The sequence below is a fragment of the Castor canadensis genome, chromosome 6, assembly GCF_047511655.1.
Source record: "Castor canadensis chromosome 6, mCasCan1.hap1v2, whole genome shotgun sequence".
Taxonomy (NCBI): domain Eukaryota; kingdom Metazoa; phylum Chordata; class Mammalia; order Rodentia; family Castoridae; genus Castor; species Castor canadensis.
This window is the reverse complement of record NC_133391.1, coordinates 115,666,268-115,683,451: the sequence shown is the minus strand read 5'-3', so window position 1 is coordinate 115,683,451 and position 17,184 is coordinate 115,666,268. Positions and strand designations below refer to the sequence as shown.

The following is a 17,184-nucleotide window of genomic DNA, read 5'->3' as shown; positions in this document are numbered from 1 at the left end:
CTCTTTGGAACCTGTTAGTAATCATTCTTGAGGCTGCAGCGGTTTGAAAAAGCAAAGTGTTTCTGTTTCCTGACTGAGGCCAAGAGACCTGATGTTTGGGGCTTCCCTATGTCTGCCCCATTATTCCTTTGCGGAGGTCATTTGTGACTTCAATTAATGCCAGTAAAGGTGAAAGTAGGGACATGCTGGGCCCGCTTTTTATTACTCCTCAAGATCTCACCAAGAAATAAAATATCCAGCTGGGACTTGAACTTGTGGCCCTAAGTGATAAAGTGAGTAGTTAGGTTGAATGGTCAGGAAGGAATTAATTCTTTTCCATGTGCTGTTTAACACAAAATAAGACTAAACTTTTGGTATGCAACTAGTTTTAAGAATTATTTCATGGCTAATTTGGGAAGGATCCAAAAAAAAGTTGTGACAGGTCCTTTGGAAAAGAACAACAACAGAACAGCCATCATTGTTTAAATTTGGAAGAGCTGAGGGGGGTCGGGATATACTACAAAATCATAATAAATACCAATCTTACATTTTTTTTAAAGCCTGATCTTTTAGAGATGTGTATAAAAACATTTGCTGCTAAAATGTTATTTTGCTTCAAAAGAATTGAGAGAACGGTAGCTACATGGTACAAAACTGGCTGAGCTGGAACTGTGAAAGTTGGAAACTGAGTATGTAGGAATTTTCCACTAAAAAGTGGAAGAGGAGAGGCTAGGGATGTAGCTCAGTAGTAGAACACATGCACAAGGCCCTGGGTTCAATCCCCACTACCGCCAAAAAAAAAAAAAAAAGCAAAAGAGGAAAAAGCTCTGTATTATCAATAAGAATCTTCAGAAGGGTATTTAAATGTGTGGTGTTCTATTCTGAAATACGTCATCTTTCACCTACTACAGGCCAGAGTACATGGTGTTTTTGAAACTCACTTCTTTATTCTCTTAGTGTATTTGGGATTCTGTGTGTGAGTGTGTTGCTGGGGGGATAAAACCCAGGACTTCGCATAAGCTTGGCTACTGTTCTACCACTGAGCTCCATACTCAGCCCATATTTAGTTCTTTAAATGAATATATTTTTATCTGCAGATCCTTAAAAGTTATTTCTCTTACAATTGCAGGGAGACTTGTTGAAATTGGGCTAAATAGGAAATATGTTTTAGAGAATATATATTTTAAAATGTGTAAATTGAATTCAAATCAAATGTTCAAATAATCATTAAGACTCACTAGACAGTCACTTGACATCTCTTTTTGGTTCATCTTCATTGCCTATACAAAAAGGGTAGCTGAGCACGGCTTTGTCTTGAGTAATGTTAGGAATAAGTGTTGGCACTTGGTAGGGGATGTTTGCGTTCATGAAGTTGTATGTTTCACCCCAAAGATCCAGTTCCCTATGGCCTTTCACAAGACTTTAATAAAAACAGTGACCTAGCTGTTTCTTAAAATACTTTTAAGAAATAATTTTAGAAAGTCAGAGAAGAACAGAAAAAAAAAGAATCTATAGCTCCCATTCTCAAAATAAGCATTCGTCTACATTTAAGACTCTGATTCTTGTTTTTTTCATTGTCCTTATGATGGTTATTATCAAGATCTAGGTGCATTAGTGCCAGCGCCTACATGGACTTGAAGATAAAGTGTGGTTGAACTCTGTGCTGGCCTGCCCTGTAAGGGGAATCTAGAGATTTTCCTTTGGCTTTGAGGGCAGTGAGAGTCAGTTGGACAGATGGACCCTCCATGGACGTGAGTGTCAGAGCAGATGTGAGCTGGGTCTTTTCTGTCCCTGGGACATCAGGGGCCTTGAGTGTAGGTGTCCCCTTCCACATCAGCTCTGGATCTTACAGCAGGTAGCCTCGAGGCAACTTACACAGGTACCCTCTTGTCAGCTCTTCTTGCTTAGATGAGCATTGGCTTCTCTTTGGGATGGGGACAGAGGAAACTATTTTCAGTCCTTTCTTATGAAACAAAACACCTACAGGGCCCAGGCAGATGGTGACACCTTGCAATAAGAAGCATCACAAGAGAGGGAAGTGTTCTGTACTGCTGTCCCCAGTCCCACCAGGCACTGGAAGCCTGGGCTACGCTGATGAGGTGCTGGGCCAGGACTGGGGGAAGGGAAGCAGCAAAAGAGAGGCTGTGGGCAGCTGGGGCATGGGAGCCCCTCCATGCCAGAAAGGACATGCAAAACCCAGGACAAATGGAAAGCACCCCTCTGTGGAATCGCTGCAGAACAGAGCCTTTTCTTTTATTAAGTGCCTGAAGGTGCCTAGTGTTGTTGACAGAAATTTTTAGTAGTTTGCCCTGTAATCATAAAATTTTATTTTAGGGCCTTTTTGATTTTTATATGAAAATGAAAAGAGATCAACCTTCATGAATTGGTGATTCAATTTCCTGTTCTTGTGTGTTTTGGGGGTAGAGCCTGTGACGTCCTCCTTTCCAAGGAGCCCTAAATCAGGAGACTGAGGCAAAGATGTCGAAGCACAAGAAATGCTCACTAACCCAGGCCTGGCCCTTGATGTGCTATCTGGAAGCCATGAGGCCAGTGAACTTGACCTCTTCACTGCAAGATCTGCCAAGGCCACAGCCATAAAATACAGCCCTCCTGTTAGAGACAGTGTCCCCAAGGCAAGGCCATGTCCCTCAGCCCTGAAGGACACAGTGTATAGGGTTGGCACCAGTAGTTTTGACAGCCATCTATTGGACTAGTAGGGAGTGTTCCTGCTATCCCATTGTCTTTGCTACCAGCCAGGGGACAACCCTGCTTCTTCTTGAATTTAGACTTAGAAAGATGTGCTTGGTGTTAGAGGTAAGGCTTCCAGTGAGAAGTATTCTTTCTGTCTGGGCACATGACCGTGCCATGTGGCACCCATAACTCCTCCCTGATCACACTGTAGTGATTTGTAAAGATTGTCTTACTCTGTGGACAGGGATGGCGTGCCCTCTGTGCTCTGTCCTCAGTGAATGGCATGGGGCCCGGTCCACAGTGGGTGCTTGGGTGAAGGAACACATAACAGTTGTTTCAAGTAAGCCAAAGCCTTCATTATTTCCCTCTTCAGTGCCTTATTCAGTACTCAGTCAAGGTGCTTAGAGGCTGATGCTCTTCCTCTAAACATGAGGCTCAGGCCTCCTGCAGTGCCACCTGGTGGGAATTGCAAAAACTGCACCCCTGTTCCCACTCCAGACTGCTGTCAGATACAATCCCTGATCCTAGGACCCAGAAAGCTGTAATCCACCTCCAAGAGATTCTTTTCTTATGTAATACTAAGATTTGAGAACCATTGCTCTAGTAGGTAATCACCAATATGATACATTGTGATAAAGTTTTAGAGAAAGACAATAAATTGGGCCACGATAGAAATATACAGATTGACATCTTAATTTGAAAATCAGGTAGCCAAAATGCTCTGAAATCTGAACGATTGAGTGCCAGAAATGCTGGCTTAGAGTTTTGGAGCAGTTTGGATTTCAGACTTTTGAATTAGGAATGTTCATCCAGTAGTATCTTTTTTGGGGGGGGGGGGGGCGTTGGTTTTTTGAGCCAGCGTCTCACTGTGTAGTGTAGGCTGGCCTGGAACTGGTGATCCTCCTGCCTCTGCAGTGCCCAGCCTCAACTGGTAAGATTTATACAAAAGTTGAAAAACCTTTGAAATCTGAAACACTTCGATCCCAATGTTGTCAGAGAAAGGATGTTTACTCTATATATGGTAGAATTCATTCCTCTGTACAATACTTATCAACATTGGCTCTGTACCAGGCACTGTTCTGGGCATCAATAGCAGAATGGTCCTGAAGATATGGTGCCAGCAGCTGGAAGTACAGTTGTGACTTGTGACCAGTGTATGAAGGGGAAAGTGGGAGCCAGTGTTACTGACAGATAGCAGTGCAGGAGCTGGGCTTCTCTGAGAAGTGATTTACTCTGAGCCTGGAAGGATGAGAAGAAAGCCATCCTTGCACAGAGTCAGGGTGTGAGTGGGCAGAACATTCTGAGAGGGAGTCCACTTGGTGAGAGACTCAAGGAAGAAAAGAGCTTGGCCAAAACTTTGGAGCTGAGTGGATGTGAAGAGGAGCAGCAGAGGAAGAAGAGGCCTGGAGGGAAGTCAAAATGGTACCACAGGCATGCTGTCAACACAGAGGATGCATGATGTCACCTGAGGAGGCACTGAAGTATTAAACAGATACAGTGCACAGGCCTTAGAAAGATCAGTCCTTGCTCTATAGGAAATAATTGTGAGGGAGCAGGGGGTTGGGGTCAGAAACTGTGAGGTGATAATTCAGTCCAGGTGACAGGTGTCAGTGGCCTGAATGGATAAGAAGTGAGTGGCTTCAAGAGGGAAAAGAAAAGAGGGATCCTCAGAAGGAATTGGAAATGGGTGGGGGCCATGAAGAGGAGAGCCTCAGTTCTAGAGGGCTGGGGATGGGGAGAGGCCAGGAAGGTTTCCCTGGTGGGAGCAGTGAGTGTCTTAATCTGTTTATAGTTGCAACAAGGACTGAGTACCACAGACTGGGTGAGCTACAAAGAACAAAGGCTTATTTTGCTCCTTTAGTTCCGGAGGCTGGAAAGTTTAAGAGCGTGACACTGGCATCTGGTGAAGGCTTTCATAACATAGCAGAGGGTGTCCCATAGCAAGACAGAGCAGTGTGCCAGCTCAGATCTCTCTTCCTCTTCTTATAAAGCCACTACTGCCATCATGAGTCTCTAAAGCTCATCGAATCCTAGTGACCTCCCAGAGGCCTGCCTCCAAACATCATGAACATAAGAATTTGAGGATTGTATTTCCAACAACACATGAATTTTGAGGGAGACACACTCAAACCATTACAGAAAGTTTTCCCAAGCAGGCAGGAGAAAGAAGAGGAAGAGGAAGAAGGAAGGGCATTCCTTGGAGAGGACTCAGCCTGGCAACGATCAAAGATAAAAATAACCTGGACATCAACGTAGTAAAAATGTCGATACTCCCCAAAGTAATCTACATGTTTAATGCAATTCCCATAAAATTCCAATGACATTCATTAAAGAGATTGAAAAATCTACTGTTAAATTTATATGGAAACACAAGAGGCCACGAATAGCCAAGGCAATACTCAGTCAAAAGAATGATGCAGGAGGTATCACAATACCTGACTTCAAACTATATTACGAAGCAATAACAATAAAAACAGCATGGTACTGGCACAAAAACAGACATGAAGACCAGTGGAACAGAATAGAAGATCCAGATATGAAGCCACACAACTATAAGCAACTTATCTTTGACAAAGGAGCTAAAAATATACGATGGAGAAATAGCAGCCTCTTCAACAAAAACTGCTGGGAAAACTGGTTAGCAGTCTGCAAAAAACTGAAACTAGATCGATATATATCACCCTATACCAAGATTAACTCAAAATGGATCAAGGATCTTAATATCAGACCCCAAACTCTTAAGTTGATACAAGAAAGAGTAGGAAATACTCTGGAGTTAGTAGGTATAGGTAAGAACTTTCTCAATGAAACCCCAGCAGCACAGCAACTTAAGAGATAGCATAGATAAATGGGACCTCATAAAACTAAAAAGCCTCTGTTCATCAAAAGAAATGGTCTCTAAACTGAAGAGAACACCCACAGAGTGGGAGAAGATATTTGCCAACTATACATCAGACAAAGGACTGATAACCAGAATATACAGGGAACTTAAAAAACTAAATTCTCCCACAACTAATGAACCAATAAAGAAATGGGCACGTGAACTAAACAGAACTTTCTCAAAAGAAGAAATTCAAATGGCCAGAAAACACATGAAAAAATGCTCACCATCTCTAGCAATAAAGGAAATGCAAATTAAAACCACACTAAGATTCCACCTCACCCCTGTTAGAATAGCCATCATCAGCAACACCACCACCAACAGGTGTTGGCGAGGATGTGGGGGAAAAAGGAACCCTCTTACACTGTTGGTGGGAATGTAGACTAGTAAAAAGGAACCCTCTTACACTGTTGGTGGGAATGTAGACTAGTACAACCACTCTGGAAAAAAATTTGGAGGCTACTTAAAAAGCTGGACATCGATCTACCATTTGATCCAGCAATACCACTCTTGGGGATATACCCAAAAGACTGTGACACAGGTTACTCCAGAGGCACCTGCACACCCATGTTTATTGAAGCACTATTCACAATAGCCAAGTTATGGAAACAGCCAAGATGCCCCACCACTGACGAATGGATTAAGAAAATGTGGTATCTATACACAATGGAATTTTATGCAGCCATGAAGAAGAACGAAATGTTATCATTCGCTGGTAAATGGATGGAATTGGAGAACATCATTCTGAGTGAGGTTAGCCTGGCTCAAAAAACCAAAAATCATATGTTCTCCCTCATATGTGGACATTAGATCAAGGGCAAACACAACAAGGGGATTGGACTATGAGCACATGATAAAAGCGAGAGCACACAAGGGAGGTGTGAGGATAGGTAAGACACCTAAAAAACTAGCTAGCATTTGTTGCCCTTAACGCAGAGAAACTAAAGCAGATACCTTAAAGCAACTGAGGCCAATAGGAAAAGGGGAACAGGTACTAGAGAAAAGGTTAGATCAAAAAGAATTAACCTAGAAGGTAACACCCACGCACAGGAAATCAATGTGAGTCAATGCCCTGTATAGCTATCCTTATCTCAACCAGCAAAACCCCTTGTTCCTTCCTATTATTGCTGATACTCTCTCTACAACAAAATTAGAAATAAGGGCAAAATAGTTTCTGCTGGGTATTACGGGGGGGGGGGAGAGGGAAGGGGCAGAGTGGGTGGTAAGGGAGGGGGTGGGGGCAGTGGGGAGAAATGAACCAATCCTTGTATGCACATATGAATAATAAAAGAAAAATGAAAAAAATAAAATAATAACCTGGACAGTGCCTTAAAAATTGTGGGTGACAGCAGTGGTAGCTCACACCTATAATCCTAGCTACTCATGAGGCAGAGATCAGGAGGATCACGTTCTCAAGACCCTATCTCAAAACAGGGCTGACAAGGTGGCTCAAGTGGCTGAGCTTCTGCAGAATGGCTCAAGTGGTACAGTGCCAGCCTAGCAAGCATGAGGCCCTGAGTTCAAACCTCATACCACCAAAAATCATTGTAGGTTTATAATAAATGCTCGTTGACTATTTAGGTGAGCTGTAGATAGAGAAACAGACACAGTGGTTGGCAGGGTGAGCTGTAGCAGCTTCCCCACTAACTCTGCCTCTTTGACTCAGTTTCCTTATCTGTGAAGTGGGGCTAATAATATCTACCTTTCTAGAGCTACTGCAGGAACAGGTGTGGTCATTCATGCAGGGTATTTGGCAGTCCTGATAGGTGAGTGTTGAACAAGGCGGTGGGTCTGAGCCACTGTGAGCAGCAAAAGGAACAGAATATTATCAGGAGCCCAGCAAGTTAGGTCAATCCGAGTGCCTTCCACACTTGTCCCTCAGTTTCCTCATCTGTAAAACAGGACTTTAGGATACTTATGGGTTTCTAAATTACCTCAGAGTTCCAAAATACTCTGATTCTGACTTGTAGGAGGTTAATACCCAAAGGCATCTTACACAATTCTTTATCTATGCAGTTTAAGCTAGATTAACCTTGTTTGCTGGTGGTGAAATAGATCAGCAGTGGTAAGTCAGCATGTGCTTCCTATGTGGAACTTCTTTGAATTTTTATTTCTACGTGAAATAACAAGAAGTTAGGTAGACAGACAAAAGCATCCTTTGGCTAAACATGACTGTAGACTGGTGGAAAAAATAGGCTTGTTAAAAATAATTACAAAGGACTGAGGTCATCTTTGAGCCTGTTTAGAAAACTCTTGAAGCCATAGCGGTAAATCAGTAGACTGAAAGTGTTACTGCTGCAATTCACTCCCCAAACTATACATTTTGAATATGAAAGCATGGGCCACAGGGTTCTGAAGTCAGCGTTTCTCAGGTTCTGAAATGAAGGATTTGAAATCTGATTTGCTGTAAAAATATGAAGATAGCCACCCTTTCCTGCAGTCCCTAACTTTTCCTGACCTTAAAAGTGAATGAAAGTTTCCAGTTCAGGCTTGTGCAGTAATTTTTTATAGGTAACATTTGTTACATTCTCAGCTACACTTTGCAACTAAGTATTTTGTTAGAATCCCAGCAGGCTGCTCTACCACTTGAGTCACACCCCGAGCCCTTTTGGCATTAGTTATTTTGCTCCCTAAGCCAAGGAGAGAAGCACCAGAAGAAACCAACCCTGCAGACACTTTAACCTTGCATTTCCAGCCCCCAGGTAGTAAGAAATGCAGTGAAGAGAAATAAATTAGTTAAGGGGTTTTAGAGAATGACTGGGGACTGATGTTTTGGCTAGAGTGTAGTTTGCTTGGTCTTGCTTTGTCCACACTGGCCTGGACCTTGCTTGATCCTCCCCTTTACACTTCCCATGTAGCCTGGACGACAGGTGTGTACATCATGACAGCTTTTTTATTAGTTGAGATGGGGTCTTTCAAACTTTTTGCCCAGGCTGACTTGGAACCATGGTCTTCCTGATCTTTCACTCCCAAATAGCTGGGATTGCATGTGTGAGCCACACACCAGGCTCAGAGAAGTATTTTGTGGCTGAGGAATCAAAGCTCAGAGATTTGAACTTTCCTGCTATTACTTAGCTAATAAGACCACTAAATAAATAAGATGTCTTCGTTACACGATTTGGGACTGCTAAAGCCCACTTAAGGCTCCAGAAACCCACCTGTGGTCAAACAGAAATGGCTTATTTAACTCATTGGAGCAAGGAAAAAAATGCACACCCCTGAAGCCACAGGGAGAAGCAAAGGGCTTAGCATGGATTTGGGCTTCTACCGGGTGGCTCTAGTAAGAATTTAGCAACAGAAGCACCAGTTTTCTTTTATATGTTCTCAGGAAGTAGGATCAATCTAGTATTGTGATTATTTTTATGTAGAAGGCAGGAAGTTTGGAGACTACACTGTCATTGTTTAAAAAAAAACAAACAAACTGGAATTCTGTTCCTGTTATATATATTCCAGGACAATTATTTTGTTAGTTATTCTGTAGTACAGAGGGTCCTGATCTCTGTCTTATTCAGACTTAATTGAAGGTTGTTTCTGTCTTGCTCCCCCATGGTCACAGGTTGGTCTTGTCTGAGCATTGCTTGTAGTCTCATTTTTTAAATTAGCATATGTTAATTGCACAAAGGGGGTTGATTGTGGTAATTCAGTGCATGCATATATTGAATTTTGGTTAAATTCACACCCTCTATTACACTCTCTTATCCCTATCCCACCCCACCCATTTTTTTAATTTAAATTTTTTTCATAATTTTAATAGGATTCATTATGCTATTTTCATACATGCACATGATGTTTTTTTTTATTGTTTTATTATTCATATGTGCATACAAAGTTTGGGTCATTTCTCCCCCCTACCCCCACCCCCTCCCTTACCACCCGCTCCCCGCCCCCCCTCAATACCCGGCAGAAACTATTTTGCCCTTATCTCTAATTTTGTTGAAGAGAGAGTATAAGCAATAATAGGAAGGAACAAGTGTTTTTGCTGGTTGAGATAAGGATAGCTATACAGGGAGTTGACTCACATTAATTTCCTGTGCATGTGTGTTAACTTCTAGGTTAATTCTTTTTGATCCAACCTTTTCTCTAGCTCCTGGTCCCCTTCTCCTATTGGCCTCAGTTGCTTTAAGGTATCTGCTTTAGTTTCTCTGCATTAAGGGCAACAAATGCTAGCTAATTTTTTAGGTGTCTTACCTATCCTCACACCTCCCTTGTGTGCTCTCGCTTTTATCATGTGCTCAAAGTCCAGTCCCCTTGTTGTGTTTGCCCTTGATCTAATGTCCACATATGAGGGAGAACATACGATTTTTGGTCTTTTGAGCCAGGCTAACCTCACTCAGAATGATGTTCTCCAATTCCATCCATTTACCAGTGAATGATAACATTTCGTACTTCTTCATGGCTGCATAAAATTCCATTGTGTATAGATACCACATTTTCTTAATCCATTCGTCAGTGGTGGGGCATCTTGGCTGTTTCCATAACTTGGCTATTGTGAATAGTCATGATGTTCTTTGATCAGAGAGAATTGCTTGCATTCAGCAAAAGCTTTTTACACTGAGCTACAAACACTTCAGTACTACAGCCTGACAGTCAGTTCTGGATTCTCTCTACTCCTCTCCCTACTTCCTGTCCTGTGTGTTCCCTTTCCACCCTTTCTCCCTCTCCAGCTATTTCATAGCAATTAGCTGATTTCTTCCTTCTGAAAATAATCATTAGTTCCGTGGAGGAGGGAGTATCATCACAGGGAAGTTTTCAGATAAATATAGACCTACTACTTGATCCTAGCTCATCCACTTGACTTTAGGTGTTTTTGTTTTTGGTTTTGCGATACTGATAGTTACCCAGGGACTACACCTTGAGCCTTTTTGTGATGGTTTTGTTGTTGTTGTTGTTGTTTGTTTGTTTGTTTTGACATAGGGTCTCATGACTATTTGCCTGGGCTGCTTTTGAACCTCAATCCTCCTGATCTCTGCCTCCTGAGTAGCTAGGACTATAGGTGTAAGCCACTGATGCCACTTGGTTTTAGGTAAATCACTTCATCTTTTTGGCCTGGCTTTCCTCATCTTAGAAGGTAGTGTGTTTGGAAAAATAGAAATACTTTACACAAAGTATTTGAAACACATAGTCTGATTGCAAATAGTGACTACTGTTAAAAGGCATAATCATTCATCAAATGTTCATTTGCTTCTTTTGTAATATCTAACAAACAAAATAATTTGTATTTAATAAACTATCAGATTATAGAAGGCCATACAAGGTAAGAGCCAGACTTTCTGAATGTGAAGTCTCCCATTGGATGTTAATTCTATGGTGAAACTTACGATAGCTACCTTTTTGTACATTTGTTTAAAATTAAATGTAAAGGAAATAACAGTGTATTATGCATTTAACTAATGAACATACAAGATCATTTTAAGGTTCTTCCATGTCCATGGTCTTCATGAGGCAAAGGCAGGAATACTGTATTTTTAGACTGTACAGAAAGAGTGGCTACCTGGTTAGGACTGTAAAGAAAAAATGGAAGACACACAGGAAGACTATTTTTATAGTATGTGTAGAAAAAGGTCTTATAAAACATTTCTGCTGAAGATTTACTTTTTATATAAGGCAAAGATTAGGGTTAAATTATAAGGAATCTATCTTCAAATTAGCTCTAAATTGTGAGCTGATTTGTGTTTTCATCTTTGTATTTTCCTGTATTTTTTAAGGTTTTCTATAGAAATATACATCCATGGTTGGAGAAAAAAATGAGTTAGTCTTCTAAAAATTCTATATGGTTTTCCTGAAATTGCTAGGCTTCTCCACAATGGTTACCAAACTTTTGGCATCGTGTGTATATGTTTTGCTCACTCATTCATTCCTATACCTGTGTATGTGTGTCTCATAAAGCATCCTTAGGAGTGTGCTAGACATTAAGTGGTACTTGAGGTTCAAGTTCAGAATTACCCAACTGTGAACTATGGAAACTGGCCTGGTCTGTCACAGATGGCTGGGATGTTGCTGAGATACGGTGTGGTCTTTTTTATTGCATCTATCTTGGTTTCATGAGCAGTTACAACCCTATTCTTAAAGAAGTACAACTGAAAAGCATCCTGCTGATGAAAAACATAATTACAAATGACTCCTTTTTGTGTTTCCTTTTTCCCCTCCTGTTCTCACATTAGAAGTCTGGCCTTCATTTTCGACACACAGATAATACTGTCCAGTGGCTAAGAGCCATGGAATCCATCGGTCTACCCAAGGTAAGCCTTCACATACCAGATCCTGCACTGGGGGACTAGAGAACGTGCACAACACTTTATTTCTTACTTCTTTAAGAAAGTGATGTGGCACACAGAGATATGCTAATGCAGAAATGAGAAACGTGAGAATGAAACAAAACTGTGGAAAGGTCTTTACGAAGAAATGTATGGTGAGAAGTCAGAATGTAGAGGGGGCATAGCTTAAGAGAAGACAGCTGAAAGTATGTTAATTAAACAAGGTCAAAACAAGCTTTAGCTGGTAGACAATTGATCTAAGATAGTCAATTTTTGTGTTACTGTTTATACTTCAAAACATACTGTCTCATTATATTACTACATATCGTATCTATAAATCATTATAAACTATTAGCAGTCACAGTATTGTTTAAATGCTAAAGGTCGGGAGGTTGTAGCTCTTGCTCCTGAAATAGACTTAAAGGTTTTTTCAGTGAGTGTTCAGTGTTTGTTAAATTCAAAGGAAATGAGAAAATTACACTTGATAGGAACTGCAGTGCTATTTCTTTAACTTACTTTAAAGGAATTATAAAATCACAAGAAATTGCAAAAAAATAGTACATCTGTATATATCCTTTCCTTAACTATCCCTAATAGTGACATCTTATAACTGTGGTACAATATTAAATTGATATTGGGGTGTTGATGTTAAGCTGGACTGCACACCTTACTCATTTTTCACCATTTGTGCATGCATTTGTGAGAGTGTGTGTGGTTCTGTGCAGTTGTATCCTGTGAATAAATGTGTGCAGCCACCCCCACAATCACAATACAGTCATCAGAGAAGTGGTCTTTAATGTTGAATCACTCCCTACCCCTGTTCCTGGCAACCAATAATATGCCTTCCATCCCTGTCATTTTGTCATTTTGAGAATGATATATATGTAAATGGCCACCTTTTGTGATTGGCTTTTTTCCAGTAAGCGTGTTGCCCTTGAGAGCCATCCGATATTCCAGTGCATCAATAACTCAGTCCTTTGCACTGCTTAGCTTGTACAACTACTTTAAATGAGTTAGGAGAGGTTCAGCTTGAGGACAAAGAGATAAACTGCTTATGAATACCCATGTTGTTGTCTTATTATTAAGTCAAGTTTGCTATTAAAAATACCCAGCACAGCAAAAACTAAACATACCTTAACATAAATTACCAATGCTTATTTTCAATATTGTGCTCATGTCTATTTTAGCATAGTCTCATTTTTCTCAAAATTATCAATATTTATTTGTTCTGCCATTTTTCACCAAACTGATTTCCCCTTCTCTTCAAGAACAGTAAATTCTTTTCCCTTCTGGGTACTAGTTGTCATTCAAAAGTCATTTTTCTCGGTTGTGACTCAGCAAGTACTAAGTGGGGGGCTGGTTGGCAAACTGATCAATAAAGAAATGCAAATAGGATTTTTCTGAATGAAGAAACATCAGATTAGGATAATTTCATAATGTGATACATGTTAAACCTTTTCAAACCCTGTGATCTGTACAGCAGATTGAACTTTAATACTGATTTTTCTGGATAGCTCACATTGCAGGGATAAGAGACCAGCAGTGTGCTGGACTGACTTTGATGTACTGACTGCCATGAACTCCTTCATTTATGAATACTAAGCTGTTACTCTGGGCTTGACATTGGCTACACTAGAGTACAGCACTGAATAAAACAGTCTGGCTAACTGTAAATCGATCCCACCTCCTTGGTACAGAAAGATGCATTCTTGAGGATTTCCCAGGAGAAATATAAATATAGAAGGTCCGTGTTTGAAAAAAAGGGGGGTGGAGAGAGTTGGCCAACAATCCAGTGAGGTGTGAGGTGAGAGTTTCAGTTATTCTTTGCTTACATAGAATTTTGAACCTGGTCACACTCTTCAGAATTGGGAGACCTCTTCTTTCTGACATTTTGACAGCAAATGTGTTCAAAGAAAGCAGAAAAGGCCCTTGAAATTAACCAGGCTACGGACAGTTGTTTAACTACCTAGAACCAGACATTGTTAGCTCAAGCAACTTTGCTTCTTTCTTTTCTGCTGTTTTCAATGGCCAATTGAAAATTGCCCTTGAGTATCAAGTACTACCATATGGTACATGATTTAATTTTAGTTCTTATTTCAAATTGTATAGAATATTTACTGAAAGCAAGCAATGCCAAAATGCTTATCTTAGTATTAGAGCTTCAAGCCCAATTACTCATTTTTTTTCATGCTCAAGAACAGAGAAGTTTAGGCCCCAATCTGAAATCCGTTTCCTATCAAGCTTGTAGTTTCAGTGTTAGGGACAAGAGCATGAATGTGTGTTCAAAGCCTTGACATTGAGACCTTTCAATCTAGTAATTCCATATTTAGATGATCACCCCTAAGAAGAACTCAGAGGCCCAGAAAATACAGGGATGCTCATTGCAGTGGCTTAAAATAGGAGGAAAAAATAAGCAAAGCAAATGTTTACCCATGGAGAATGGTTAAGCTGTGCTTCAAAAATCAGAAAGAACCATACACATCCTTCAGAAATTATGTCCTTATAGAATAATGAAGTCAGTTAGCCAAGTTTACACTAGGTACACTTTTGGTTTTGTGGATACATAAACATAAAAAACCAGAGGCTATATAGACATTAAAACATCAGAAAAAAATATAACAGAATGCTAATAATGGCAGTCTGGAAGTTGGGATTATAGGTTTGATTTGTTTTGTTTGGGATGAGACTGGGATTCGAACTCAAGGCTTACAGCTTACAAAGCAAGCACTCTCCACTTGAGCCAAACCTCCAGCCCTCCTTCATATTTTCTGTACTTTCTAGATCTTATCAAGTGAAAATGTATTACTTTAAGCAGAAAATAATATGTGTGCATATATTATGTATGCCTTCAGTAATGTTTAAAGAGCTACGTAGCAAGTTTAACAATGTAATAAAGTGGCTGTAAGAAGGTCACCTCCCAGGCTGGGCACTGGCAGCTCATGACTGTAATCTGCATTCATTGGGAGGGTAAGTTCCAGGCCTTCCCGATTACAAGACTCCATCTCAAAAAAAAAAAGCTGGGTGTGACAGGTGGCATCCACTTGTCATTCCAATTAGTGCAAGAAACAAAATGGAAGGATCATGGTGGTGGGGGGGGGGGTGTGAGTGAAGCAAGACTGCATCTCCAAAATATAACACAAAGGGATAGAGGCCTGACTCAAGCAGTAGACACCTGCTTAGCAAGCATGAAGTCCTGAGTTCAAACCCCAGTACCTCCAAAAAGAAGAATTAAAAAAAAAAAAAGGTCACCCCCTCAGCCCATGGGACCTTTGGGCAGTCACAGGAAAGAGGGTACAGAGTGAAACACTGCCACCCTGAACTGTGACTGTGGACAGTCTCTGTGAAGGGCTGGTTGTGAACCCTACCACCTCCTGTTGCCCATCAGGAGGTACCACCAGGCAGGGGACAAGATGTAGGAATTGGTCTGTCTATAGAGCAAGATGAAGCAACTACCCAGAGGCTCGTCTACATTCAAATAATTACAGAATAGCAAAGGCAATCAGAATAGGAATATTTGGGGAGTTAAAATAACCACAAGAAACAAAGCATAACAAACACATTGTTTCTTTTGTTTTCCAGATCTTTTATCCAGAAACAACAGATGTCTATGATCGGAAAAACATACCAAGAATGATATATTGCATTCACGCACTGAGGTGGGGAAAAATGCATCTAAGATACTCCCTCCGAAGTTAATTTAAATAAAACTAGAATTACAATTTTGAAAGACTTTAAGTAACTTTAATAATCAGAAGAACTTGTTATTAGATTCAGTTTTGAACTTACTGGTACAAAGTTAAAATAATTGTCACATAAAAACCATCCTTCTTATAAAACCAGAAAATGATTCAAAGGTCTTTTAAGTAAACTAAGGAGAGAATTTAAGTTAAAAGTTATAGGAATCCAACATTAATGTGCTATTCATTCTTGAGTTATGATCTGGTTTACAAATGTAGCAAAAATATATCAAATAAGCAAATTTAATAATCACAGTGATTTTGCTTCAGTTATTCTTAAGATTATGATTCTGTTTTTACCATCTGTTAAGAAAATCCAAGTGTTGGAGGTATGGCTCAAGTGGTAGAGCACTTGCCTAGTAAGCTTGAGCTCCTGACTTAAGCCTTGGTACCAAGTCAGGCACAGCTATAATTCCAGCTACTTGGGAGATGAGAATAGGAGGATTTCAGTCCAGGGCTGGCCAAGGGCAAAAGCACAGTACCCTACCTGAAAACAAAAAGCAAAAGGACTGGGAGCATGGCTCAAGTTGTAGAGTGCTTGCCTAGCAAGTATGAGGACCTGAATTCGGTCCATGGCACCACTGAAAAAAGAAAAAGGAAAAAAAAAATCCAATATAAGGATGGTTTCTTTTGACTTTCTGTTCAATAGAACTTATACTCTAAGAAAAAAGAAGAAAAGCAGAAAAGTTGCTTTAAATTTTTGAAAATGTTGAAATCCTGCTAGTTCACAGATTATTTTTTTGTCTTGTTGGCCTAGAAGAACTGTGACTTTCAGATAGTAACAAAGGTGATTCTGAAAGTCCAGCTCGTGGCTCTAGTCTTGTGTGCACACGTGGAGTGGTTGAAAGACTTGGCATCTGATGAAAATTTCAGTCCCTTTTACATCTGCCTTGTGTTTATATCACCAGAAGTCATTTTCCTGGCAGAATCCTCTGGGTTAGGGTTTATATTAACTTCTTCCTGGCTCTTTTCCTCTCCAAAGCAAAAGGTTTCTATAATAATTCATTGCAAGGCTGGAGAATTTTGATTATGTCACCCCCTTCCCCCCTTCAGTACTTTGAGACTGCTTTGGAAGATGACATCAGGTAGAAATACAGACCAAATGGGGGTGAGGGGCTTTGCTTTATTTTTTTTCTTTTTGGGACAGGGTCTCTGTGTAACCCAGGCTGGTCTAGAACTCTCAATCTTCTTGCCTCTGCCTCTTGAGTGTTGGGATAGAAGCATGTGCTGCCACACTGGGCCTATGTATTTTTCATTCTAATAACTTAGAATTTCTGACTTGGTGGGGAAGGGAGCTTGTATGTTTTCTTCCCCCTATGTGGTTAAAGTGTCACTCTGCCAGCAGGCTTTCTAAAAGCTTCTTCTGTAAAAGTTTCATTTTGAGGAGAAGGGGGGACTAGGGTTTGAGCTCAGGGCTTGCTAAGCAGGTGCTCTACCACTTGATTCTGGACCCCATCCCTTTTTTGGTTTTTAGTTATTTTTTTGACTGAGTATCTATCACCTTTTTGCTTAGGACCAGCCTATGATCGACATCGTTCTACTTACCACCACACCCAGTTTGTTGCTTAAGATGCAGTCTCGCTAACTTTTTTGCCTAGGTTGGGCTTGAACTGTGATCCTTTTGATCTCTGCCCCCTGAGTT

The 17,184-nt window shown here is 40.5% G+C and overlaps 1 protein-coding gene across 1 annotated transcript in view; it reads left to right on the top strand.

Moving 5' to 3' along the window:
* Iqgap2 (IQ motif containing GTPase activating protein 2) overlaps positions 1-17,184 on the top strand; it is a 254,967-nt gene that overhangs the window by 123,956 nt on the left and 113,827 nt on the right. The window contains exons 4-5 of the mRNA XM_074077256.1: positions 11,713-11,790; positions 15,385-15,461. Of these exons, the coding sequence (XP_073933357.1) occupies positions 11,713-11,790; positions 15,385-15,461 (155 nt within the window). The remainder of the gene's footprint in view (positions 1-11,712; positions 11,791-15,384; positions 15,462-17,184) is intronic.